This window comes from Papaver somniferum, chromosome 7 (assembly GCF_003573695.1).
Source record: "Papaver somniferum cultivar HN1 chromosome 7, ASM357369v1, whole genome shotgun sequence".
In the NCBI taxonomy this organism is placed as follows: Eukaryota; Viridiplantae; Streptophyta; class Magnoliopsida; order Ranunculales; family Papaveraceae; genus Papaver; species Papaver somniferum.
Window position 1 is genome coordinate 47708126 of NC_039364.1, and position 20145 is coordinate 47728270.

Below are 20145 nucleotides of genomic sequence, written 5' to 3' on the forward strand. Positions count from 1 at the left end.
ATCTAATTTTAATTTAGTTTAATTATTATCTAATCTAATTAGATTAAGAAGATGAATTTTGTTATATACTTGTGAATTCTAGGACAAAGTTTTTGTGGGAAGAAAAACTAGAGAGAAGAGAAAAAAGAAAAAATTTGGAGATTTTTTTTCAAAACCTAGATTTTTTGATTCACTCAACCAAAATGGATGAAACAAGTTACCAATTCGAGGTGGGTGAATCTTTGTATGATAGAGAAAACAAGTTTTACATTCCTCATGTTGGAGACCAAGAAATTGATGATTTATTAGATGGTAGAGAGGGTTTACCACAAAGTGATGATGAATCTCAACCAATTGAAGAAATAAATCAACAAAGTGAAGAACCAATGGTTGAAAATCAACAGGTACACCTCTAAACTATCTCACATGGGTTCAATTTCGCTCAAAACTAGCTTTAAGTACGTAAAAAGTTTGATATTTTTAGACTTTCATGGCAAATTACGGTTGGGTTGGGCTTCGTTTCCAACCGTAATTAAATTTTACGCCTGGGTTTGGAAGAGGGTTGAGCTTCGTTTCCAACCGTAAGTTTGGTTTACGCCTAGGTTTGGAATAAATCCAAGCGTAACTGGTTTCCAATAGGACAAAACCAAAATTACGTCTAGGTTAGATTTGCCATCCAAACCCAGACGTAAATAGTTTTTGCATGGGTATTTATTACTTGTTTTACGTCTAGGTTAGGGTTTTGGATTTCCAATCGTAAGTGAAGACGTCTGGGTTGTATTTTCTTCTTTCCCAACCGTAATTATAAACGTCTAGGTTAGATGTTGCAAATTCCAACTGTAATTATTCCTATGCCTTGAAATCAATAATTACGGTTGGATCCGTGTACCTTCTAACCTGGACGTAATTTTGGTTTTCCTTCTTTTTTGACTAATGTTGTGATATTTTGGTTCATAGATCGTGCTTCCACCTAGCCCAATGCCTTCTCAACCTAATGCAAACGAAATTCTCACTGAAGATTCATCCCATCACTATTTGAATGACTTGGTAAGTGTTTTTTTCTTTTTTTTGAAACTAATGGAAAGATATGTTGTTCATTCACTATGTTTTTGTTTTTTTACTAACTTTGAGTTTTTGGAACATGTAGACATGGAAAGATAAAGAAGATGCAAAGAGATGGGCTAGAGAACGTGGCAAGTTAATTATGTGTGTTATAGTTTGTAATGGATCAACCAATGATCGCCATTTTCAAATGGTTTGCGAGTGTTGTGGAACTAGCAAAAGTCATGTGAAAAAGGGTACCGAATCTAAAGGAAAGACGATGAGGAAGAACACTACTTTCACCAAGAAGACTAATTTCCCGTTCAAGCTTCAATTCAAGCACAACAAGAATAATGAAAATGATTTTTGGTATTTGGAGAAAGTTGTATGCGGTCGTCATAACCACCTAATACCGAAGAACTTGTTAAGCCATCCTTATGCGGCGCGTCTTAATGATGAAGAAAAAATGATTCTAAGTTCCATGACCGAAAACCGTATGAAACCCATTGATATACTCGGTCATATAAAGTACCTAAACCCGTCGAATGTTTCTACTTTGGAAACCATCTACAACGCCAAAACAAAATTGAAAAATCAACAATGGGAAAATAGGAATCAAATGCAACAATTAAGGCATTTGGGGGAGAAGTATAATTACTCGGTCTTCCATAATGAAGATGAGGATGGAAAAATAAAGAATCTCATATTGGCTCATCCCGAGTTTATACAATTGGCGCAGTGCTCCAATCAAGTACTTTTAATGGATTGCACGTACAAGACCAACAAGTATGAGATGCCGGTGTTGAACATTGTTGGACAAACTTCCACCAACTCTCCGTTTAATGTCGCTTTTTGCTTCTTGGAAAATGAGCTTGAAGAGAGTTATGTGTGGGCACTACAACAAGTGAAGTTATTCTACGTGGAGGGATATACTCCAAAGGTGATTGTCACCGACAAGGAACAACATTGTTGAATGCAATAGCGAGGGTTTTCCCGGATGCTCATCACCTTCTTTGCACGTTCCACTTATGGAGTAACATTGAGACTAAATGTAAGACAATAATTCGTCCAACAAAGAAAAGTGAAATTGCGAGAATAAAGAAACTACTGGTAGATAAACAAGAAGAAGCCAAAGAAAAATTCAAGAAGAATGACAAGTTGGCGAAACTAAGATGGGCTAGTTTCCAAGAGGATTGGGATGCCATGGCACACTCTATCACCGTGGAAGATTATGAAGAACGATCTCGTACGTTATTGGATAGTTTGAGAAGTTATCCAAGTATGGTGAAGTATTTGGTGGAGAATTGGTTGGATCCGCACAAAGAAAAGTTTGTATCCGCATTCACGAACCAATATAGACACTTCGACAACCAAGCTACAAGTACGGTGGAATCGTCTCACAACCGGTTGAAAAAGAAACTTCATAGTGGTGATGGTGGATTTGTTACGGTATTCCAAGCAATGCACACCTATTTCCTCTGTAAAAAAGTTATGAAGCATTTTGAAAAAGTCGATCTAGTAAACACACTAAATGGAAAGACAACCCTTGGATTGAGGATATTTCTTTTAGAGTGTCGCATCGTGCAATTGATATGATCATGAAAGAAGTGATATAATTTGAGTTGGGTAACTTTGACAGAGGAGAGTGTGTTTATCCTAATATGACAAGTTTGGGCCTCCCATGTCGGCATGTTATAGCCAATTACAAAGAAAGAGTTATTCTGCTACAAGATGTTGATCCCTTTTGGCAACAACTAATGTTCGATGAAACAATAGTTGACCAAGATTTTAGAGGAACGTTTGGAGATACCGACATTGGAAAAGCGCTAGCCGCGAAATATGATACATTAACACGGGGGAAAAGACAAATATGGTTGAGTAACTTGCGTAAATTCGTATTCCCACAAACTAGGTACGATATGAAGGAACCACCTAAGAAGAAGAGAAAGGGGAGGCCTTCTACCAACAAAAAAAGAGGAGTGTAGGAAGAAAATCGTCAAGGGAATTATTGGAAGAATAAAAGAAAATAGATCCTTCGGGTTTTGAGTTGTTGCGAAAATCCTATGAAGCGGAAGATGAAATGGAGGAGGAGGATGTTCAAGGTAGAAACAAACGAAGAAGATGTCAAATGGAAAAAGGAGAACCAAGTCATCGAAATGTACAAGAAATTGAGCCTCCCACTCAAGAAAGTTTAACAAGCAAGGTTGATTTTAAAGGAAAAGGTCCGGTCTTTCGTTCCAAACAACTAGCAAAAAGCGAAGTTGTTAAAGAAAAAGGTTCCAAAGACGGGGGAGTTAAAGGAAAGAGTTCCAAAGAATGCAGAACAAAAATTGGAGAAGTTAAAGGAAAAGGTTCCACAACATGCAGAACAAAAGATGGGGAAGTTAAAGGAAAAGGTTTCAAATCATGCGGAACAAAAGATGGGGAAGTTAAAGGAAAAGGTTGCGAAGTTCCCTCCCAAAGAAGCACAAGAAAAAGACTTGGCGGTGTTAAACAATTAGCAAGAAATATAGGAAAAAGTCCAATGGTTGGAATATTTTCGTCAAGTGAAAGGAAGGGAACGGTTCGTATTCCAAACGCAACTTAAAAACCACCCCCTAGAGATGAGGAGGGTCGATATTCCCGGAATTATTATATCATCTATGAAAATTACCTTCTTTTTTCCCCCGACTTTGTTCGTGACTATATTAAGGCCATGGATGAGGTAGATGGAGATGAGAATTGTGGTTACCATGTCTTCGTGGATCAACTTGGACCCTTTGAATACGCGAAAGATTGAGGTTGTGAAGAAGTTGACTATGTAAGGAAAAAATGTTTAATTGAACTACGTGGGCACCGAGATTATTACATACCAATGATGAGATTTGAAAAAGACGAGTCCGAGACGGTGTTAAATGAAAGGTTTGTGGCATGGGAAAAGAGATTACACGTCAATAAATGTTTGACAAGTGAGTATTGGATGTCTATGCCTATAAACGGCCAACTACTCGCCAATGCATTCAATTGCGTTGTTCATTATATCTCGAATTCATTGAGTTTCACATTTGCACCAACAAGAGTACCGTTTGACGAAGAATCGGATAAAACAAAAAGAGTGGTGATGGGTTACGTGCACGGAAACCATTTAGTCGGCCTCCAAATGAGTGAAGGTTGCCCATTACCTCCATAGTGTAATAGATTCGAGAAAAGTTTTGAATTTTGGAAGGAACTATAAATGTCGAGGAGTAATGTCTCATTTGCATTGATGAGCGATGATGAGGATGACTAAACGTTCGTGAAGGGTGGTGAAAATATTTTGAATGACTCACTAGGGTCATATGTATTTTGGTATTTTTGAATGAAATATTTTGTCTAGATTTGACAATATTATATGTATTTTTAATGACTAAATGTTGATCTTAAAAGCACATTAACCACATGACATTACATAGAACTTACAACCCATTAAACAACATGACATCACATAGAAATTACAATCCATTAAACCACATGACATTACATAGAAATTTCATTACAAAAGGACTAATAATCAGGTCTACGAGTGCGATAGAAGTCCTTCAGGATGTTGAAATGAGGTAAGTATTGGAAATTTGACCTTTTCCACCTTCTCCATTCCTGAATAGCACACTCTAAAACTTCAGAATCAGTTTCACCCCTAAGTCGTATTTGACCAATAATACGAACTAATTCCATAAATTCTTTAACTTGATCCCTTATATTTCCGTACCGACAATACAACTTAATTCCACCACGGTTATAAGGGTTACCGGTTTCAGAGCAAAAAATTTCATAAATGGTTCTCCAATAACTTGTAGTAACAAAACCATCTTGACGTCGTTCTTCTCCTCTTTTTGGATAGCATAGTGCATAGTTGCGGCAAAGATATAAATCTTCATCCAACGTAAAACCAGATTCAACCATAATCTAGTGTATTTCTTTCTATACTAGAGTAAGAGTTTGGGTGGAGATGGTTGATATTGAAGATGTAATGTATAAATAAGAAAACATAAGGTGGTTGGGCATGTATGTTCAACTTATATATAAAACCAAGATGTGTAACGGCTCTATTTTCAAAAATCGGGTAGTACAAGTTCCCAACGGCTATATTTTCAAAAATCAGGTAGTACAAGTTTCCAACGGCTCTATTTTCAAACCAAATAGGGACAAAAAAACAACAAACTCACTTTAAAACGACTTACGCCTAGGTTTTAGAGAACACGAACCTAGACATAATCATAGGAGCCAAGCAAAGAATGCTATTATGATGGTTACGTCTAGGTTGGAGAGAAAGGAAACTGGACGTAACTCTGAGAAATAGTATTTGTCAGGCTTACGTCTGGGTTTGCCGAACCCAAAACCTAGACGTAAACCTGCAAAACTCCCCAAAGTCGTTGTTGTCAGTCTTACGTCTGGGTTTGCATACCCCCAGCCTGGACGTAAATGTTCCTGGCCAATTTTTTTTTTTTTTTTTTGCATTTCACTTTAAAACTAGCAGCACAAATCCAATTTTTAGACTTATTCATAACAACCAAAGAAACAACCAAAGGAAACTAAATAGTCTTCTACACCAAAGGAAACTTGTTCATAACAACCAAAGAAACAACCAAAAGACACTAAATAGTCTTCTACAATAATGATATTGATAGAGTTTTAGGACAATGTCTACTCATTACGAGTACGACCACGAACTCTTTTGTTACCACCTCGAGTACGAGGACCGTCACGACCACCACGACCACCTCGAGTAAGAGGACCGTCATGACCACCTCGACCACGACCACCTTGACCCTGACCACGAGCATGCATTTCCTCTTCTATAGATTCAGAACTACTAGGTGATGGCTGACGTTGACTAGTACCCACATCTCTACTCCTCTTTGTGCCCCTCTCTAAGTTCTCGTAATCTTTGTTTGGATCCGGCAAGTCTTTGATTTGTTGTTGGAAAACCTTTACTTGTGCACTTGTGAGGCCCTCACCTTTTTTGACGCATGGAGTCAATATTTTTGCCAAGTGAAAGCATTTCTTTTTCTATTTTACATATCAAAATGAAACAAACATATTAATACAAACAAATATAGCGTCATGAAACATATTAGTCAAAATGTAAAAAAGGATCATAAAAAATAACAACTTTACTTACCGTCTTGAAATATAGCACCTTCCAATCCGTATCAAATACACTTTTCTTCTCGGCTTCACGCATCTTATTTTCTTAAGCCTTTTGGATATATACCGCCGCTTCCGGATCATTATTGATCACATAAGGATGACCAAAATGGTACTACCATTCCAAATAACCTTCTTCCGCTTTCTTTGTGCCTAGAGCAGGAATGAGCTCCTTCATACGGATTTGGTATTTTGCATTATTGCGGTCGTTCGAAACATCAATACTTGGATCTGGGCTGTAGTTGAGCACAACATTGGCACTTTTTACGGAAGAAGCATTATCCAATAATTTGAACGATTCTTGAGTGACTTTTTCTTGCACATAACCATATTGGCGGAGAACTCGACGTGGATTGGCCATTACGTACCCATGAGGATGAAACAAAGGCCCGTTGTAGGATTCCAAACTTGAAAAAACACGATGATCAATCTCTTATCCAAACTTATCTTTCTTTAGATCTATGTAAGGATCAAATATCACATCTTCAACGGTGAGAGCATCCATTTCCAACCTTAAAACAACTATATTCACTTCTTTGTGCTTTACTTGAGTACCAGTGAATACAAACTTTTTTCCTGTAGGACGACCAATCTCATCGTCTGACCAAGATGTAGAAGGTCTCATGGTCGGAAAGTGGTCATATACCCATGCCTAACAAATTATATATAACCATAAGAATTATATACATAAAACCAATAAAAAAATGATAAATATAACAAAACCGAAACTATATAAATTACATGAAAAAGACCAACATTCCCAGCAAGTTTAGTGGCTCCAACCCTCGAAGCTTTTCAAAAACTATCAAGTAAAAAAGCGAGGGTGGCAGTTCCCCAAGCATACTTTTTGGTCTCCTGAAAATCTTTTAACCATTGTAGATAGTGGACATTTACTCGATTCCCCGAGTTATCAGGAAAGAATATGGTACCAAGGGAATGCAATAGGTATGCGGTGGTTGTACGACGAGCTATTGTTTCATCTATCACCTCATGACGTTCTACTACAGCCTTTTGTGTTCCTCCAAACATATCTTTCAGATTCTTTAAGATTATCTTTTTGACATGTATAAATGGACCATCTCTTGCTTCATCTGGTTTATCTCCACCAGCCCACTTAAACCGTTTCTCCGTCTCAGCTCGCTCCCATCCAAGTGTGTCTTTAAAAAGGACATAAAGGTCTTCCCAACTCATATTGTTGTCAAAACCTTCAGAAACAGATATTCCTTCAACGTTTAAGTTCAAGATTTGCTTCACATCATCCGGCGTTATTGTCATCTCGCCGAATGGAAGATGAAAAGTATCGGTTTCTAACCAACGTCGCTCTCTAAAGGCACATGCAATAATAGAATCAAACTCATGCTGATGGTTGAGAATTCCATTAGCTAGCCCTGTATCCAATACAAGATCACGAACCTCTTTACATTCTTCACCTAACGGCCAATAACCAGCCTTTTTATGTTTCAGTTTCTTTATCGCAATTTCATGATCCTACAAAGAATGTATAAACAACAAATTTGTTAAATTTCTAAATTATACCAAATAAACAATATATCAAGTTGAACAAAATCATGCAAAATAAGAGAAAGTTAGAGATTATTACCCTGCTTTCGCAAACCTTAGCAGCCCATGAATGTGGATAACCAAATAAGACCGCAGATTTATCGGGCGCCTCACCCCAAAGTGCACCATTCTTCTTCTTAGGCAACAAATTACTGCCTTTAGGAATATGCTTGCCTTTTGGTGAAGGTTTCTTCCTCGGCTTGTTTTCCTTCACTTGAGGTTTAGGTGTAGCTTCAGGTGAAGCAACAACAACTTATTTCCCTTTTCCTTGAACAACAACTTCTTATTCTTGTTGTTGATTTGGTGTATCTCCAATCACGATTGTACCTCTCGATATCACTGGTAGTTGAAATTGTTCCCCTTCAATTTCTAGATCTTGGAAAACATTATCTTCCTCTTGAGATGCTTCAGGACATCTTGAGCTACTTCCTTGAGTCATATCCTTCTTCTTCTTAACATCCTTGTGGAGACCTCTATGTTCTACCCCACAATGAATTTCATGGCGAGGTGTAGGAGTATCTTTTGGCGTTAAATCATTTCCTCTCTTCTTTTTAGCCTTTACTCTATCAGGATTCCTGCAAATTACAAGAAATAGATCTTATAGAATTAGTATTGATGAATTAGTAACACATGCCAATCTATTAAAAAAAAAGTTCAGGCTTAATTACGTCTAGGTAATCCTAGAGAAAAATAGAATCGAGCCCAGACGTAAAACAATACGCTTGGAAAGTTCAATCATCCAACCTAGGCGTAAGAGTATACGTCTAGAAAATTCAGTAACCCAACCTAGGCGTAAACGAAATACGCCTGGAAACTTTGGTGCCGGAACCTAGGCGTAAGAACATACGTCTGGAAAAATCGGTAATCCAATCTAGGCGTAAAGGAAATACGCCTGGAAACTTTGGTGCCGGAACCTAGGCGTAAACCTAAATTGCAATTTCTTCAAAACATCCAGAAACTTTTACGCCTGGGTTTTGTCTACTGAAAAACCAAGCGTAAGTAGATACGATAGGAAAAATTGTCTCGCTAACTGGACGTAAACCTACATGCAAAATCAATTTACGTCTTGAGTTCCTCTAAACCTAGGCGTAAGTTCTTCAAACACTAGACTTACGCTTGGCGAACCTAGGCGTAGCACCTTCAAAAACAAAACAGAAACCCTAATTTTGCTTCGATTTGATTCAATCTAACATGTTTTAAGCACAAAACGAGTAAGAATAGATGGGTTTGTCGATTAATACCTTACATACACCATGGGTTGTTGTTGAGGAGTTCGAAATTCCGAAAATCAGTTGCTTCAATCGGTGGTTGTTGAGGATGAAGTTGTTGGTCAGGGGGTTGATTGAGATTTTGATTACCATCACTGCAATCAGTTTGTTTCTTCCTCATCTTTCATACAGATTTCAGTCCTACGAGGTTCAATTTTTCGGATCGCCGATCAATCGAAAACGATGAAATGAATTGATGTGAGAATTTACTGTGAAGAAGAAGAAGAGAAAGAGAGAAGAAGAAGAGCAGGAGTCAAAAGGTTGAAAGTGTGAAGATTAAATTAGATTTTTATTCTATTTTTGTTTTAATTTTAATTGAAGGGTAATTTGGACAAATTGTTATTCAATCAAAAATATCCCTTAACCAGATTTTTGGTCACCAGATATCCAAGTGAAGCCCCTCTAATGGAGTGTGACGCCCCAATAATTAAAAAAAAAAAAAAAGACGCCCCAATAATAACCAGTCGGTCTCATCCCATATTCACACGAGCCAGAGATGACCAAATACAGACGCATCCTAAATGCTGCGATTGGTTTAGAGTTTAGACTGTCAACTCTACTGTATAGAGCTCGCGGTACAGGAAGGGTTTTATCAAAAAAAGAAAAATTAGGGCTTTACAGAGAGATCGCGACCTTGTTCTTCGTCACAGAGCTTCATCATGGCGATGACGAGGTCTGCAAAGAGCTCGGCAACTCGGTTACTCTACGCTCTATGTTCAGAAAAGACACTCATTTCTTCCCTCTCTTCTTCTTCTTCCTCTCCATTTGCTTTTCTTCTTCTCGAAAATGGCGGTCAAAGCCGTAAATTTTCATCATCTAGTGCTGTGGCTAAATCAAAAGATGAAAAAGAAGCTTGGTGGAAAGAAACAATGGAAAAACTTAGAAATATTGGTATCTCAGCACATATTGATTCCGGAAAAACAACTCTTACCGAAAGGGTATTATATTATACTGGTAAAATTCATGAGATTCATGAAGTTAGAGGTAGGGATGGTGTTGGTGCTAAGATGGATTCTATGGATTTAGAAAGAGAAAAAGGAATTACTATTCAATCTGCTGCTACTTATTGTACCTGGAAAGATTACCAGGTGCATAATTGAGATTTACAGATTCATACTCAGGTTTAACATAATCAAATTTGTGTGTAGTTGATGTTTGATTTTGTAATTTCAGGTTAATATAATTGATACACCAGGTCACGTTGATTTCACGATTGAAGTTGAAAGAGCTTTGCGCGTCCTTGATGGTGCAATCCTTGTTCTGTGTAGTGTTGGGGGTGTTCAGAGTCAGTCAATTACTGTTGACAGACAAATGAGAAGATATGAGGTGCCAAGAGTTGCATTCATTAACAAACTTGATCGAATGGGAGCAGATCCATGGAAAGTCCTCAATCAGGTGAATCAAATGAACTTTCTATTGATAATGATTGATTATTGAGAAAAATGGGGAAGTTTTGGGGTCTAGAAATGAAATGCTGATTATGTTAATTATTTTTTTCTTCTTGTTATTAGGCAAGGGCAAAGCTCCGTCATCACAGTGCTGCGGTTCAAGTTCCAATTGGTTTAGAAGATGATTTTCAGGGTCTTATTGATCTCGTGCAATTAAAAACTTACTCATTTCAGGGTTCTAGTGGGTTGGTTTACTCTCTCTGTCAGCTTAAGAATGATATATTTTCTACTACAGTACAATTTTTTTTTTTTGCTAAATTGCTATCTCCTATTTTATTGCCTTTGTAGTGAAAAAGTTACAATCACTGATGTTCCTGCTGATATGGAGGTTTTAGTTGCTGAAAAGCGTCGTGAACTTATTGAAACCGTATCTGAAGTTGATGATCAGCTGGCTGAGGCTTTCCTCAATGACGAGCCTATATCTGCCGAGGAACTTGATGTGCGTAGTATTTCTGTCTTTTAATTCATATATATTTTTGATGGAAAGTAAATACGTATCGAGATGCGCCTAGTATATTTATCTCTTCTGTTGTTGTTGTTGTCAGTCTGCAAGCGAGAGTGACACAAAAGAAAACAATTATGTGGCATTAACAATCTAACAATCAACAACAGACATAGTTAAGACTTAACTTATGTGCAATTGTAGACGTGTCCTTCTAATTCTTGATCTTCCTACCTGGATGTTGTATAATCATCATTTTTCTCAAGAAAGTCTTAATATTAGAAACTTAGCCGTTAGGAATGTCCGACACGGATCTTGTTGGCATCGTTCGACTTAGTTATGGTTTATCCACATGCGTGGCCGAGATATACCTATTTGTTTTGCTTTATGATGTGTGAGTAACCATTTATAAAGTGAACCATTTCAAATGCGTAATCTAATTGTTAACTTTGGCCTTTTTGTTACCTTTTGTTTGACTTAAGTCAATCCCCTTTCTATTGAGTAGGCAGCGATCCGCAGGGCTACATTAGCAAATAAATTCGTACCTGTATTTATGGGCAGTGCTTTTAAGAACAAGGTATGGATCTATTTCTTTTCTCCATTTCATAAATAAATAGCTCTATGTTGTTCTATAATTCCTTTGTGTTCTGCCATGTTTTCCCTGCGACTTCTTCTGTTTTCTTTTCTTTTTGCCTCAATCCTCAGTCCTCACTGTATTACTGTTTGTTGATGGTAGGGTTCTCTGCTCTATTTTCCTTTGCCGTCGATTGTGGGTTACATTTTTTTTTTTTAAAATTTATTTCTGGAATTTGTTATTATGATTTGTGTGCTGCATATATGATTCATTTGACCCAAAGAAAGGGAGGATAATCTTAGGCGTGAGGAAGTTTTCTCATTTATTATTTTCTTACCCTCGTCTCGTCAGTTTTTGTAAAATTAATATTACAAAATTAGAGTGAATTGTAAATTGATTCCTTTTTTTTTATACACCTTTAATATCTAACATGCTTGTTTTTTTACTTTATTCCTCTGGCCTGCTTTTTTTGCCAAGCCTTTTCTTTTTCTCCGTTATAGAATAAAGCATGTCATATGTTTTACATGTCTAGCAAGAGTAATGTGTATTGATCTTTGGATATAGGGAGTGCAACCTCTGTTGGATGGGGTCCTTAACTACTTACCGTGTCCAGTAGAAGTTGGAAACTACGCTCTTGATCAAACAAAAAATGAAGAAAAGGTAATAAGAAACTATGATTTGTTGCCAGAGAGTTTTATGTGAACTTGGTATGTGCAAAACAGATTCTGATTCCTGAATATTCTCTTGGAATTACTGCTGTTAGGTTTTGTTATCTGGAACTCCAGCTGGACCTCTTGTAGCACTGGCATTCAAATTGGAAGAAGGGCGTTTTGGTCAACTAACCTATTTAAGGTGTGAATACTCTGACTGCTGCATCTAAGTTGATAACTTTGCCTCCTCGCCCCCCCTTGAATTTCTTCTGCCCAAAATGTTACCTTTCCTTCTATTTGAAGCTTGAATATGTCAAACATACGATGACTCAATAATTGGATATGCTTATCATGCCTTATTGCAGAATCTACGAGGGTATCATTCGAAAGGGTGATTTTATTCTTAACGTAAACACAGGCAAGAAGATAAAGGTATGCTGATGACCTTGAAACAAGAATATGATCCATGATTGTCAAATATTGGGATAGGAAGATAACACGTCTCTAAATTTACCTCTTATCTTGACCCCTATCAGCTTACTCACACGTTATCTGCAAAAAACAGGCAAAAGTGTTTATATTTCTTCGCTTTGACAAGAAATTAGCGAATTTGGTAGACAGTCACAAATTTAAGTAGCTCAGCAGACTGTTGTCTGACTTGTTCAACAAATGGTTAATATCTGATAAATAAAGATGTTTGTAATTTGCTTGCTTAAAAATATCAATATGTACTTACATATTCAAATACAATTCAGCACTCTCTCTACTATGTATATATACGTGTCCTCTCTTACTCTCTATTCACTGTTTTTTCATGCACGCCTTTCTTAGTTTTATTGAGAGATCAACTGTATATATGTACGGGTTCCCTATCCTTTCCGAGACTGTGTTATGCTTTTCTGTCTGAATAGCGAAAATTTCGGCGTGTCTGTATTGTCTCCATCATCATATCTGTGCAACCTGATGACAACATGTGCCCCTCTTTGTGATGCATACCTGCCATCATTATGTTGTAGTGAACTGTTGTATGTTTCAAAAAGTTAAGGAAATATGTAATGTACATCAGCTTTCTTAGATAGTTTGTTTTCATTATAGTAACTACTGTTCTTTGTCCTAAGCATATTAGTTTTTCTCAATCTTCTGTTTCCATCTTTTCTACAGATTCCTCGCCTTGTCCGCATGCATTCCAATGAGATGGAGGTTAGTTTATGAGTTGCGCTCATCCATTTTTTGATTAAATTCATAGAACAAAATTGCAGCAGATGGAACAAATTGTCCTACTAATAATATATAAGAAAAGAATAAAACTGAACAAATTCTTACCAGAAAGTGCAGATAAAAGTAGAATGATGTTGGTCTTAATCCGTGTCCCCGTTTATATGATAGGATATTCAAGAGGCACATGCTGGGCAAATAGTCGCTGTGTTTGGTGTGGATTGTGCATCAGGTATGGCATGAATTCTGGATTCTGGAGGATAGTAACTTGTTAATTGCTAGAAAATAAGGTGCCGAGGAATTTCGAACTCACTAGAGAGGCATCTGCAGATTCTTCCATTTTAAAATTTATATTTTTCTGTTATGGCCTACAATTCTTCTGTTCATTCTTGTTGTTGCTCTTTTCTATCAGGGGATACTTTCACCGATGGTTCTGTTAAATACACTATGACGTCCATGAATGTTCCTGAACCTGTGATGTCTTTAGCACTTCAACCTGTTTCAAAAGATTCTGGAGGACAAGTAAATATATAGCTACTGTAGTTTTATTTGCAGTTCTGTGATCATGCTAGCCTTTGGGCATAATTGGTATTGATCATTTTTTTTCTTCTAATTTTCTCAACGTGCAGTTTTCAAAAGCTTTGAATCGTTTCCAAAGAGAGGATCCAACTTTTCGTGTTGGCTTGGATGCTGAGAGTGGTCAGGTGTGACTTTGTTTCTTTTCTCTAAGGATACATCTCTTTGCATAATAATAACACATGTGGTGCTTCAAGAACAGACAATCATATCTGGGATGGGAGAGCTGCACTTGGAAGTTTACGTGGAGCGCATTCGTAGGGAGTATAAGGTGCTTACCTTGCTGTATTAGAATAGTACTCAACTTGATGAGCGTTATTTTTGCTCTGTTGAAAGTTCAGCAGTTTATTTGACAACTGTGTTTCTTTTTCTTCGCCTACCCATTAGGTTGATGCTACTGTTGGTAAGCCCCGGGTTAACTTTAGAGAGACGGTTACCAAGCGTGCTGAGTTTGATTATCTACATAAAAAGCAATCTGGTGGACAAGGGCAGTATGGAAGGGTTTGTGGGTATGTATTGAGTAATTTAATACTAGGTTTCCCCCTTGAGGTTACCTTGCAAAAGATATCCAAGTCTAAATAATATGCAGTAAAAAATTTGTTCGAGCAGCATGCATTTGTTATCTACATATGGTTGGCTTTCCTAGTTACCAGCAATGAATTGTGTAGTTCCCTACGTGGATGTGTGCTTGTTTACCACATATTTGTTCCAACTAGAAGATGTAACTATTATGATAATATGACTTGTAGCTAAGTTCAGTGTTCTCATCTCGACTTCTTTTTTACTTTAACAGGTATATTGAACCTCTTGAACCGGGTTCAACCACCAAGTTTGAGTTTGAAAACATCATTATAGGGCAAGTCATCCCATCAAACTTTATTCCAGCAATTGAGAAGGGTTTTAAAGAAGCCGCCAACTCGTGAGTAGTATAGTTTATGGCAGAATTTATTTGTAGATTTTGTATTCCTTGTGGGTTCTCTAATGCCTTATAATTAATTGGTTTGTCCTAGGGGTTCACTTATTGGATTTCCAGTTGAGAATGTTCGTGTGGTTTTGACGGATGGTGCAGCTCATGCTGTGGATTCAAGTGAACTTGCATTTAAGCTGGCATCAATCTATGCATTTAGACAGGTTACTTTCATATTTTTTCCTTTCAGCTTCGAGATTATCTTACCTATTTTTATTATAACATTTCTTCTTAATATATGAACAGTGCTATACAGCAGCAAAGCCTGTCATATTGGAACCTGTGATGCTTGTAGAGCTGAAAGCACCAACAGAATTCCAGGGTACTGTTACTGGTGATTTAAACAAGTGAGTACTATAAATGCTTTCATATCACTGGTTTGCTTTATTATTTTATTTAAATTTATTTGCTTAATGGAGACCGGAACTCAGAGATTACTCTCCATATGTAGGAGAAAAGGTGTGATAGTTGGAAATGACCAAGATGGAGATGATGCTGTACTTACAGCTTATGTATGTATCAAATTCCCTCCCCTTCTACTCTATATCTGGACAATATTTTGCATATGTTTAGCAGTTCAGGAGAGTTTAGATATGATTCAGAGTTTGATCTCAAGGTATGCGTGATAGAGTGATTTTACTTTGAGACCCATAATTTGAAACATACCTTCCTGCAAGGTTCTGTCGCTCTCATTTTGCAATTTGCAGAGGTGCTTCTCTTTGTTCTTGTATGACCCGGCTGTTGATGTTCTTGTAAGAGTAGTCGCTAGCAAATCATTACGTCTTCAGTATAAATGGCAGCAAAAAAGATTGTTATTTGATCAACCGGTTTTATGTAATAACACTATACAACCAGTTCATACTGCATAGGGACACTGAGATTAGTGAAAAGAGATCATTCTTTCAACCTTCGAAAATTTGCCATCTAGTTTCTTGCTTGCTTGTTGTGTTTTGGTAATTAGCAATGACTTCTTCATTGCAAAAACATACGCATTTCTTGTCTGCTTAGTAATTACAGAAGAAAGAAGGCTTGCTTCTGGTTAGCATTTGCATCAGTGCAAATTTAGTTGAGCATCATGAACTGACTGGTTACTGATGTGTTTATTTTTTTTTTCCGGGTGCAGGTCCCTCTAAACAACATGTTTGGATACTCCACCTCTCTGCGGTCTATGACACAGGTTAGCAAGCATTCCATTGTGGCACCCATCTTTCTCAATCTTGGGGTTCTTTTTATTTTATTTTTTTTAATAAAGTTCAGGAGCTTAAACAGTTAATATTTTTCACCACTAAATATTTCACTTTTATTAGGATCGAAAAATAAAGAACATATTTAAAGTGTGATTCTATTTTGTTTTCTCGTTTCGATATTAAAACACACTACTGACTTTAAATGTTTACTTAATTGGGTTTTATGTTATGATTGTGCAGGGGAAAGGTGAATTCACAATGGAATACAAAGAGCATTCACCAGTTTCCCAAGATGTGCAGTTGCAATTGGTTAATGCTTTCAAAGGCACCAAAGGTCCAGAGTAGACTAGAGTAGACCAAGCTGTGCCGAAAACAGAAAAAGCACATACCTCTGTATTCATTTATTCCATCACGTCGAGTGTTTTTGGTTTCTATTTTTCTCTTCAATTTTGTGATATTTGTCAAAGTAAAAATTAGCTTGTCTTTAAATAGTAAATTAAGATACTCAGATGCAATCATAACTATAGTCATCATTGTTGTGGATAAATTATAAATTTTGATATAAGCAAATAAACTTGGGTCCTGACTCCTGTCTTTTTCTTTTTAAAATATATCTAGCCTGTGTATTTTTGACGGTGGATTTTACTTACAGCATTTGATCTAATTACTTAATGGTTATCTTTTCTTTTGCTTACAAAAGAAAAAAGAAGAAAAAAAGAGAAGAAAAACAATATGAAAATAAAGAAAAATGCAGCTAATGGTTTTTGCTTTCCTGCCATTGATGGCACATTCACAGTTTGTACCTCTTTAGTCTAAGACTCGTAAAATTTGATCTCAGTTTCACTTAGGAGTATTACATACAGGAGATGGGCGCAAGTAAAACTTCAGAACTATTACAACTTTGTAGGTGCATTTAAAACACCAAAATGTGACACAAGCAGATCCGAAACCAAAGTTTGACATAGTAGGAGTGTTTTATCTCAATGAGATCAAGAGAACAGCCAATGCTCCAAAACATACAGGTTTCAGCAAAGAAAGATTTCTCTTTCTAACATGTCATCAAACGAGTGACACTTAAACTTTGCATGCTTTAATAACTTAATATAAACAAAGGCATCAGATTGTTCTGTTTAACTCAACAAAAGAAAAAGCAGGAAAATCAGTTCCCTCTAAAATGCCACTTCAAATCAATGTTTGTTGTTCTCTTGTATACTCCAAATCAATCTTCCCCAAGGGCTTAGTGCCAGAACACTTAAATGAACAATGTTTACAGAGAATGTAGAACAAAACTAACAAATGAACTCAACATCTGGCTGCCCTCTGCCCTAGGTTTCTCAATTATACTTCAACCGACAAGAAGAGAACTCGGAAGGTTATTTCTCTTTAGTAAGAACAGGTTTATGCACCAAATTAGAATACAACTCTGCTTAAATGAACCTAAATGCAGATCTTTTGATAGCACATATGACACCCGGAACTGGTTATTCAGGCAGGCTTAGTACATACAACAAACTCAATCATAAGATTCATAACATGGTGAGCTACTTGCTTCAAGTTTAGCTTGTTTGATCAATACGTGACAAGCTCAGATATTCATATTGATGGTTATTAAACATGTGTGGTGTCTGTAAGGGATGACAGAAGCAGAATTTCATTTCTGCAGCACATGATTAAACCCTCTGGCATTATTCACTGGTTACACTGCCTAGACACCTATAGCTATTCAGTCACCCAGAATTAGATCTCTAAAAGACTATCAATTGAGTCCAGAATAAACTTAACAACCTGATGAGAGACTATTCTATCAACTTTAAGAAACATGAAGTCTCCATAGAAATTATAAAAATCAAACAATTGAGTGTAACACCAAGAAAATATCATATATATGTAGAGAGAGCAGGGCAAATTTATTCGAGCAAAACAAAACCGTAGGCATGTGGTAATTTCCAACTCAATTCCATTAAACCAAGAAAAGAATCAAATTTCCAAATTTCTTTTTCAGCTAATAATTCTAACCAAACAACAACACATCTCAAATTTGCAAAATCATATTAAAGTGGTAATTTGGTAAATTTCTTTACAGATCAAATTGTAGAATCCTCCTCCTTCTGGTTGCATCAGTCTTGTCAATTTCTTTAGATCAATCCTTTATTCCTGAGAAAACCAATTCCAATTTCAGCTCAGTTTTATCAAAATCAACTGCGAGAAAAAAATATAAGAAAAAAATAGGGGAAATAAACAAAACGGAAGAAAAATTAAAGCACACCTACGTCTGTTTGGAGTAAGAAGAAGAAGATGGAACACGTTTGTTACGAAACATCATGAATCCAACAGGTAAAATAACTCCTACCATCATTATTGCTGCTCCAATTATGTATCTTAATGGTCCTGGTTGTTCTACTTCCAGTAATCTTCTCAACTGAAACAACAACATAAGAAAATCTGTGTAATTGATCAAACCCTAGCTTATGATTTCTTCAGATTTTAAATAAGAAAAATACTTACAGGCATTGTTTGGATCTTCAGGTGTGACACGGAGACACAGAATGAATTCTAATTCCGAGTTCTCTATTTTGGCCGTGTTTGGATCACAATGTTTCATAGCCTACCGAGGGGTTGAATTCGGGCTTAGTGAAAAGGGAGAAAACGGGGTTGAAATATCTAACTAATCCATTGGGGTGAGCTCACCCACCAATCCGACTCAAGTGGACACCCAACCCGCTCATGGGTGGCTTGGACATGGATCAATTCTTGACGATCCATTAAATATTGGATTGGGTGTGAGTGTATTTTTTTTTTGTTGTTTTGATACAATCAGCTGGGTGCCTTGGTTAAGGAAACCCAAAACCAAAACAAAACAAAGGCCAAAAGTCTTAAAAAGAAAAAGAAAAACACCTAACTATTTCCAGTAAATTTTGCCACTGCTATCCTCTAGAAGAATGAGACTAAACTCATAACTAAATTGTCCAGGTGACAATCGAACAAAATTGCATCTAGGATGCAGGCTAGCCAGCCAATCAGCAACACGATTAGTTTCTGAAATTCACCCAGTAGAGCACAAACCCTTCTCCATAGATGAATCAGACTCCAAGGTGGTTTAGGCTCAGTCTTGTTCAGAAGAAGAAAATAGTCATAGAGTCAACAAAGATATGCACTTTAGCAGCGACAGAAGCAGGATTGAAATACTGGATGGGCTAAAATAACACTATGGGATAAACAATAAATTTCTAGGGGGGCTATTATTTGTTTTCCAAAAATTACAATTGAAAAATTGGTTTTTGGGTGATTTTTTTAGGATTTGGGGGTGGCTGGAGCACCTCTAAGCCACCCCCAATACCGTCCCTGCACTTTAGGAAGCCGATTTTCGATAGCAAAATTAAGACCCAACTCAACACCCTGCAACTCATGAGCAGCAACATAAATTGGCTCACAACCACCAGTAGCACAATCAATAACACCACCTTTATGATCTCTCAACATAGCTCCAAATCCAGCAATTCTCTCTTTAAGGGAGCCGTCTGTGTTAATCATGACTCCATCCTCCTCTGGACCCAACCAACAACATTGCTTCCATATTTTGACAGTAAAAGTGCACTCAAGATTCCAATTTTGAAGAAATCTTCTATTCTCAGGGTATCACTGATAGTTCTAGGATGAGCACTCAGTTTCAACTGGATATCATTAACAATAAGAAGACTGGCCCGATGGGGAGAGTTTATTTGAGCAACAAAGATCATGTGATTCCTCTCTCTCTCTCTCTCTCTCCAAATCTGGTAAATAAAACCAGTAAAAGCAAGTTTCCTAATGGAGCTGATCAAGTCACTTCCCTCAAAGAAAGTAATACACCATTGTATCTCAACCTCCCAAGAAGTATAAGAACCTATATTATAACTCATTTTAAGTAAAAGACCATATAAGGGCAGAAAAAGGGCGTTGATGAAATAAATGAGCTTCAGATTCTCTATCATTGTCACACAAGACACATTTTTCATTGTCACTCATCCACCATCTAACAAGTTTATCTCTGGTCTTCAGTCTTCCATGTAGAGCCACCCAAGCAATGATGGAGAGA

At 37.0% G+C, this 20145-nt stretch overlaps 2 protein-coding genes across 3 annotated transcripts; one reads left to right on the plus strand and one right to left on the minus strand.

The window, feature by feature from the left end:
* Positions 1 to 9540: 9540 nt before the first annotated feature.
* On the plus strand, positions 9541 to 16678 carry LOC113297219 (elongation factor G-1, mitochondrial-like). Its single transcript, XM_026545644.1, has 20 exons — positions 9541 to 10102; positions 10188 to 10409; positions 10526 to 10647; positions 10751 to 10901; positions 11410 to 11481; positions 12043 to 12138; positions 12242 to 12330; positions 12494 to 12560; positions 13290 to 13328; positions 13515 to 13575; positions 13756 to 13865; positions 13973 to 14047; positions 14122 to 14190; positions 14307 to 14428; positions 14713 to 14838; positions 14930 to 15050; positions 15133 to 15233; positions 15338 to 15398; positions 16010 to 16063; positions 16314 to 16678. The coding sequence occupies exons 1-20, from the start codon at positions 9674 to 9676 to the stop codon at positions 16416 to 16418; spliced, it is 2292 nt and encodes a 763-aa protein (XP_026401429.1). The 5' UTR covers positions 9541 to 9673; the 3' UTR covers positions 16419 to 16678.
* Positions 16679 to 18013: 1335 nt separating this feature from the next.
* Positions 18014 to 18694, minus strand: LOC113292634. Of its 2 annotated transcripts, none has more exons than XM_026541517.1 (3): positions 18579 to 18694; positions 18344 to 18492; positions 18014 to 18227 (listed from the first exon to the last, which is right to left on the minus strand). In XM_026541517.1, the coding sequence occupies exons 1-3, from the start codon at positions 18582 to 18584 to the stop codon at positions 18209 to 18211; spliced, it is 174 nt and encodes a 57-aa protein (XP_026397302.1). In that variant the 5' UTR covers positions 18585 to 18694; the 3' UTR covers positions 18014 to 18208. The 2 variants fall into 2 exon arrangements, with proteins under 2 accessions (XP_026397302.1, XP_026397303.1); XM_026541518.1 differs by having other exon boundaries at positions 18340 to 18492.
* Between the last annotated feature and the right edge of the window lie 1451 nt (positions 18695 to 20145).

What these genes read in the sequence shown, in the direction of transcription:
- LOC113297219 (XM_026545644.1), top strand. Translation starts at nt 9,674, where the DNA reads ATGGCGATGACGAGGTCTGCAAAGAGCTCGGCAACTCGGTTACTCTAC. An exon ending in AAACAAAAAATGAAGAAAAG is followed by an intron (nt 12,139 to 12,241) that starts GTAATAAGAAAC and finishes TACTGCTGTTAG; the next exon opens with GTTTTGTTATCTGGAACTCC. An exon ending in CAAAAGATTCTGGAGGACAA is followed by an intron (nt 13,866 to 13,972) that starts GTAAATATATAG and finishes CTCAACGTGCAG; the next exon opens with TTTTCAAAAGCTTTGAATCG.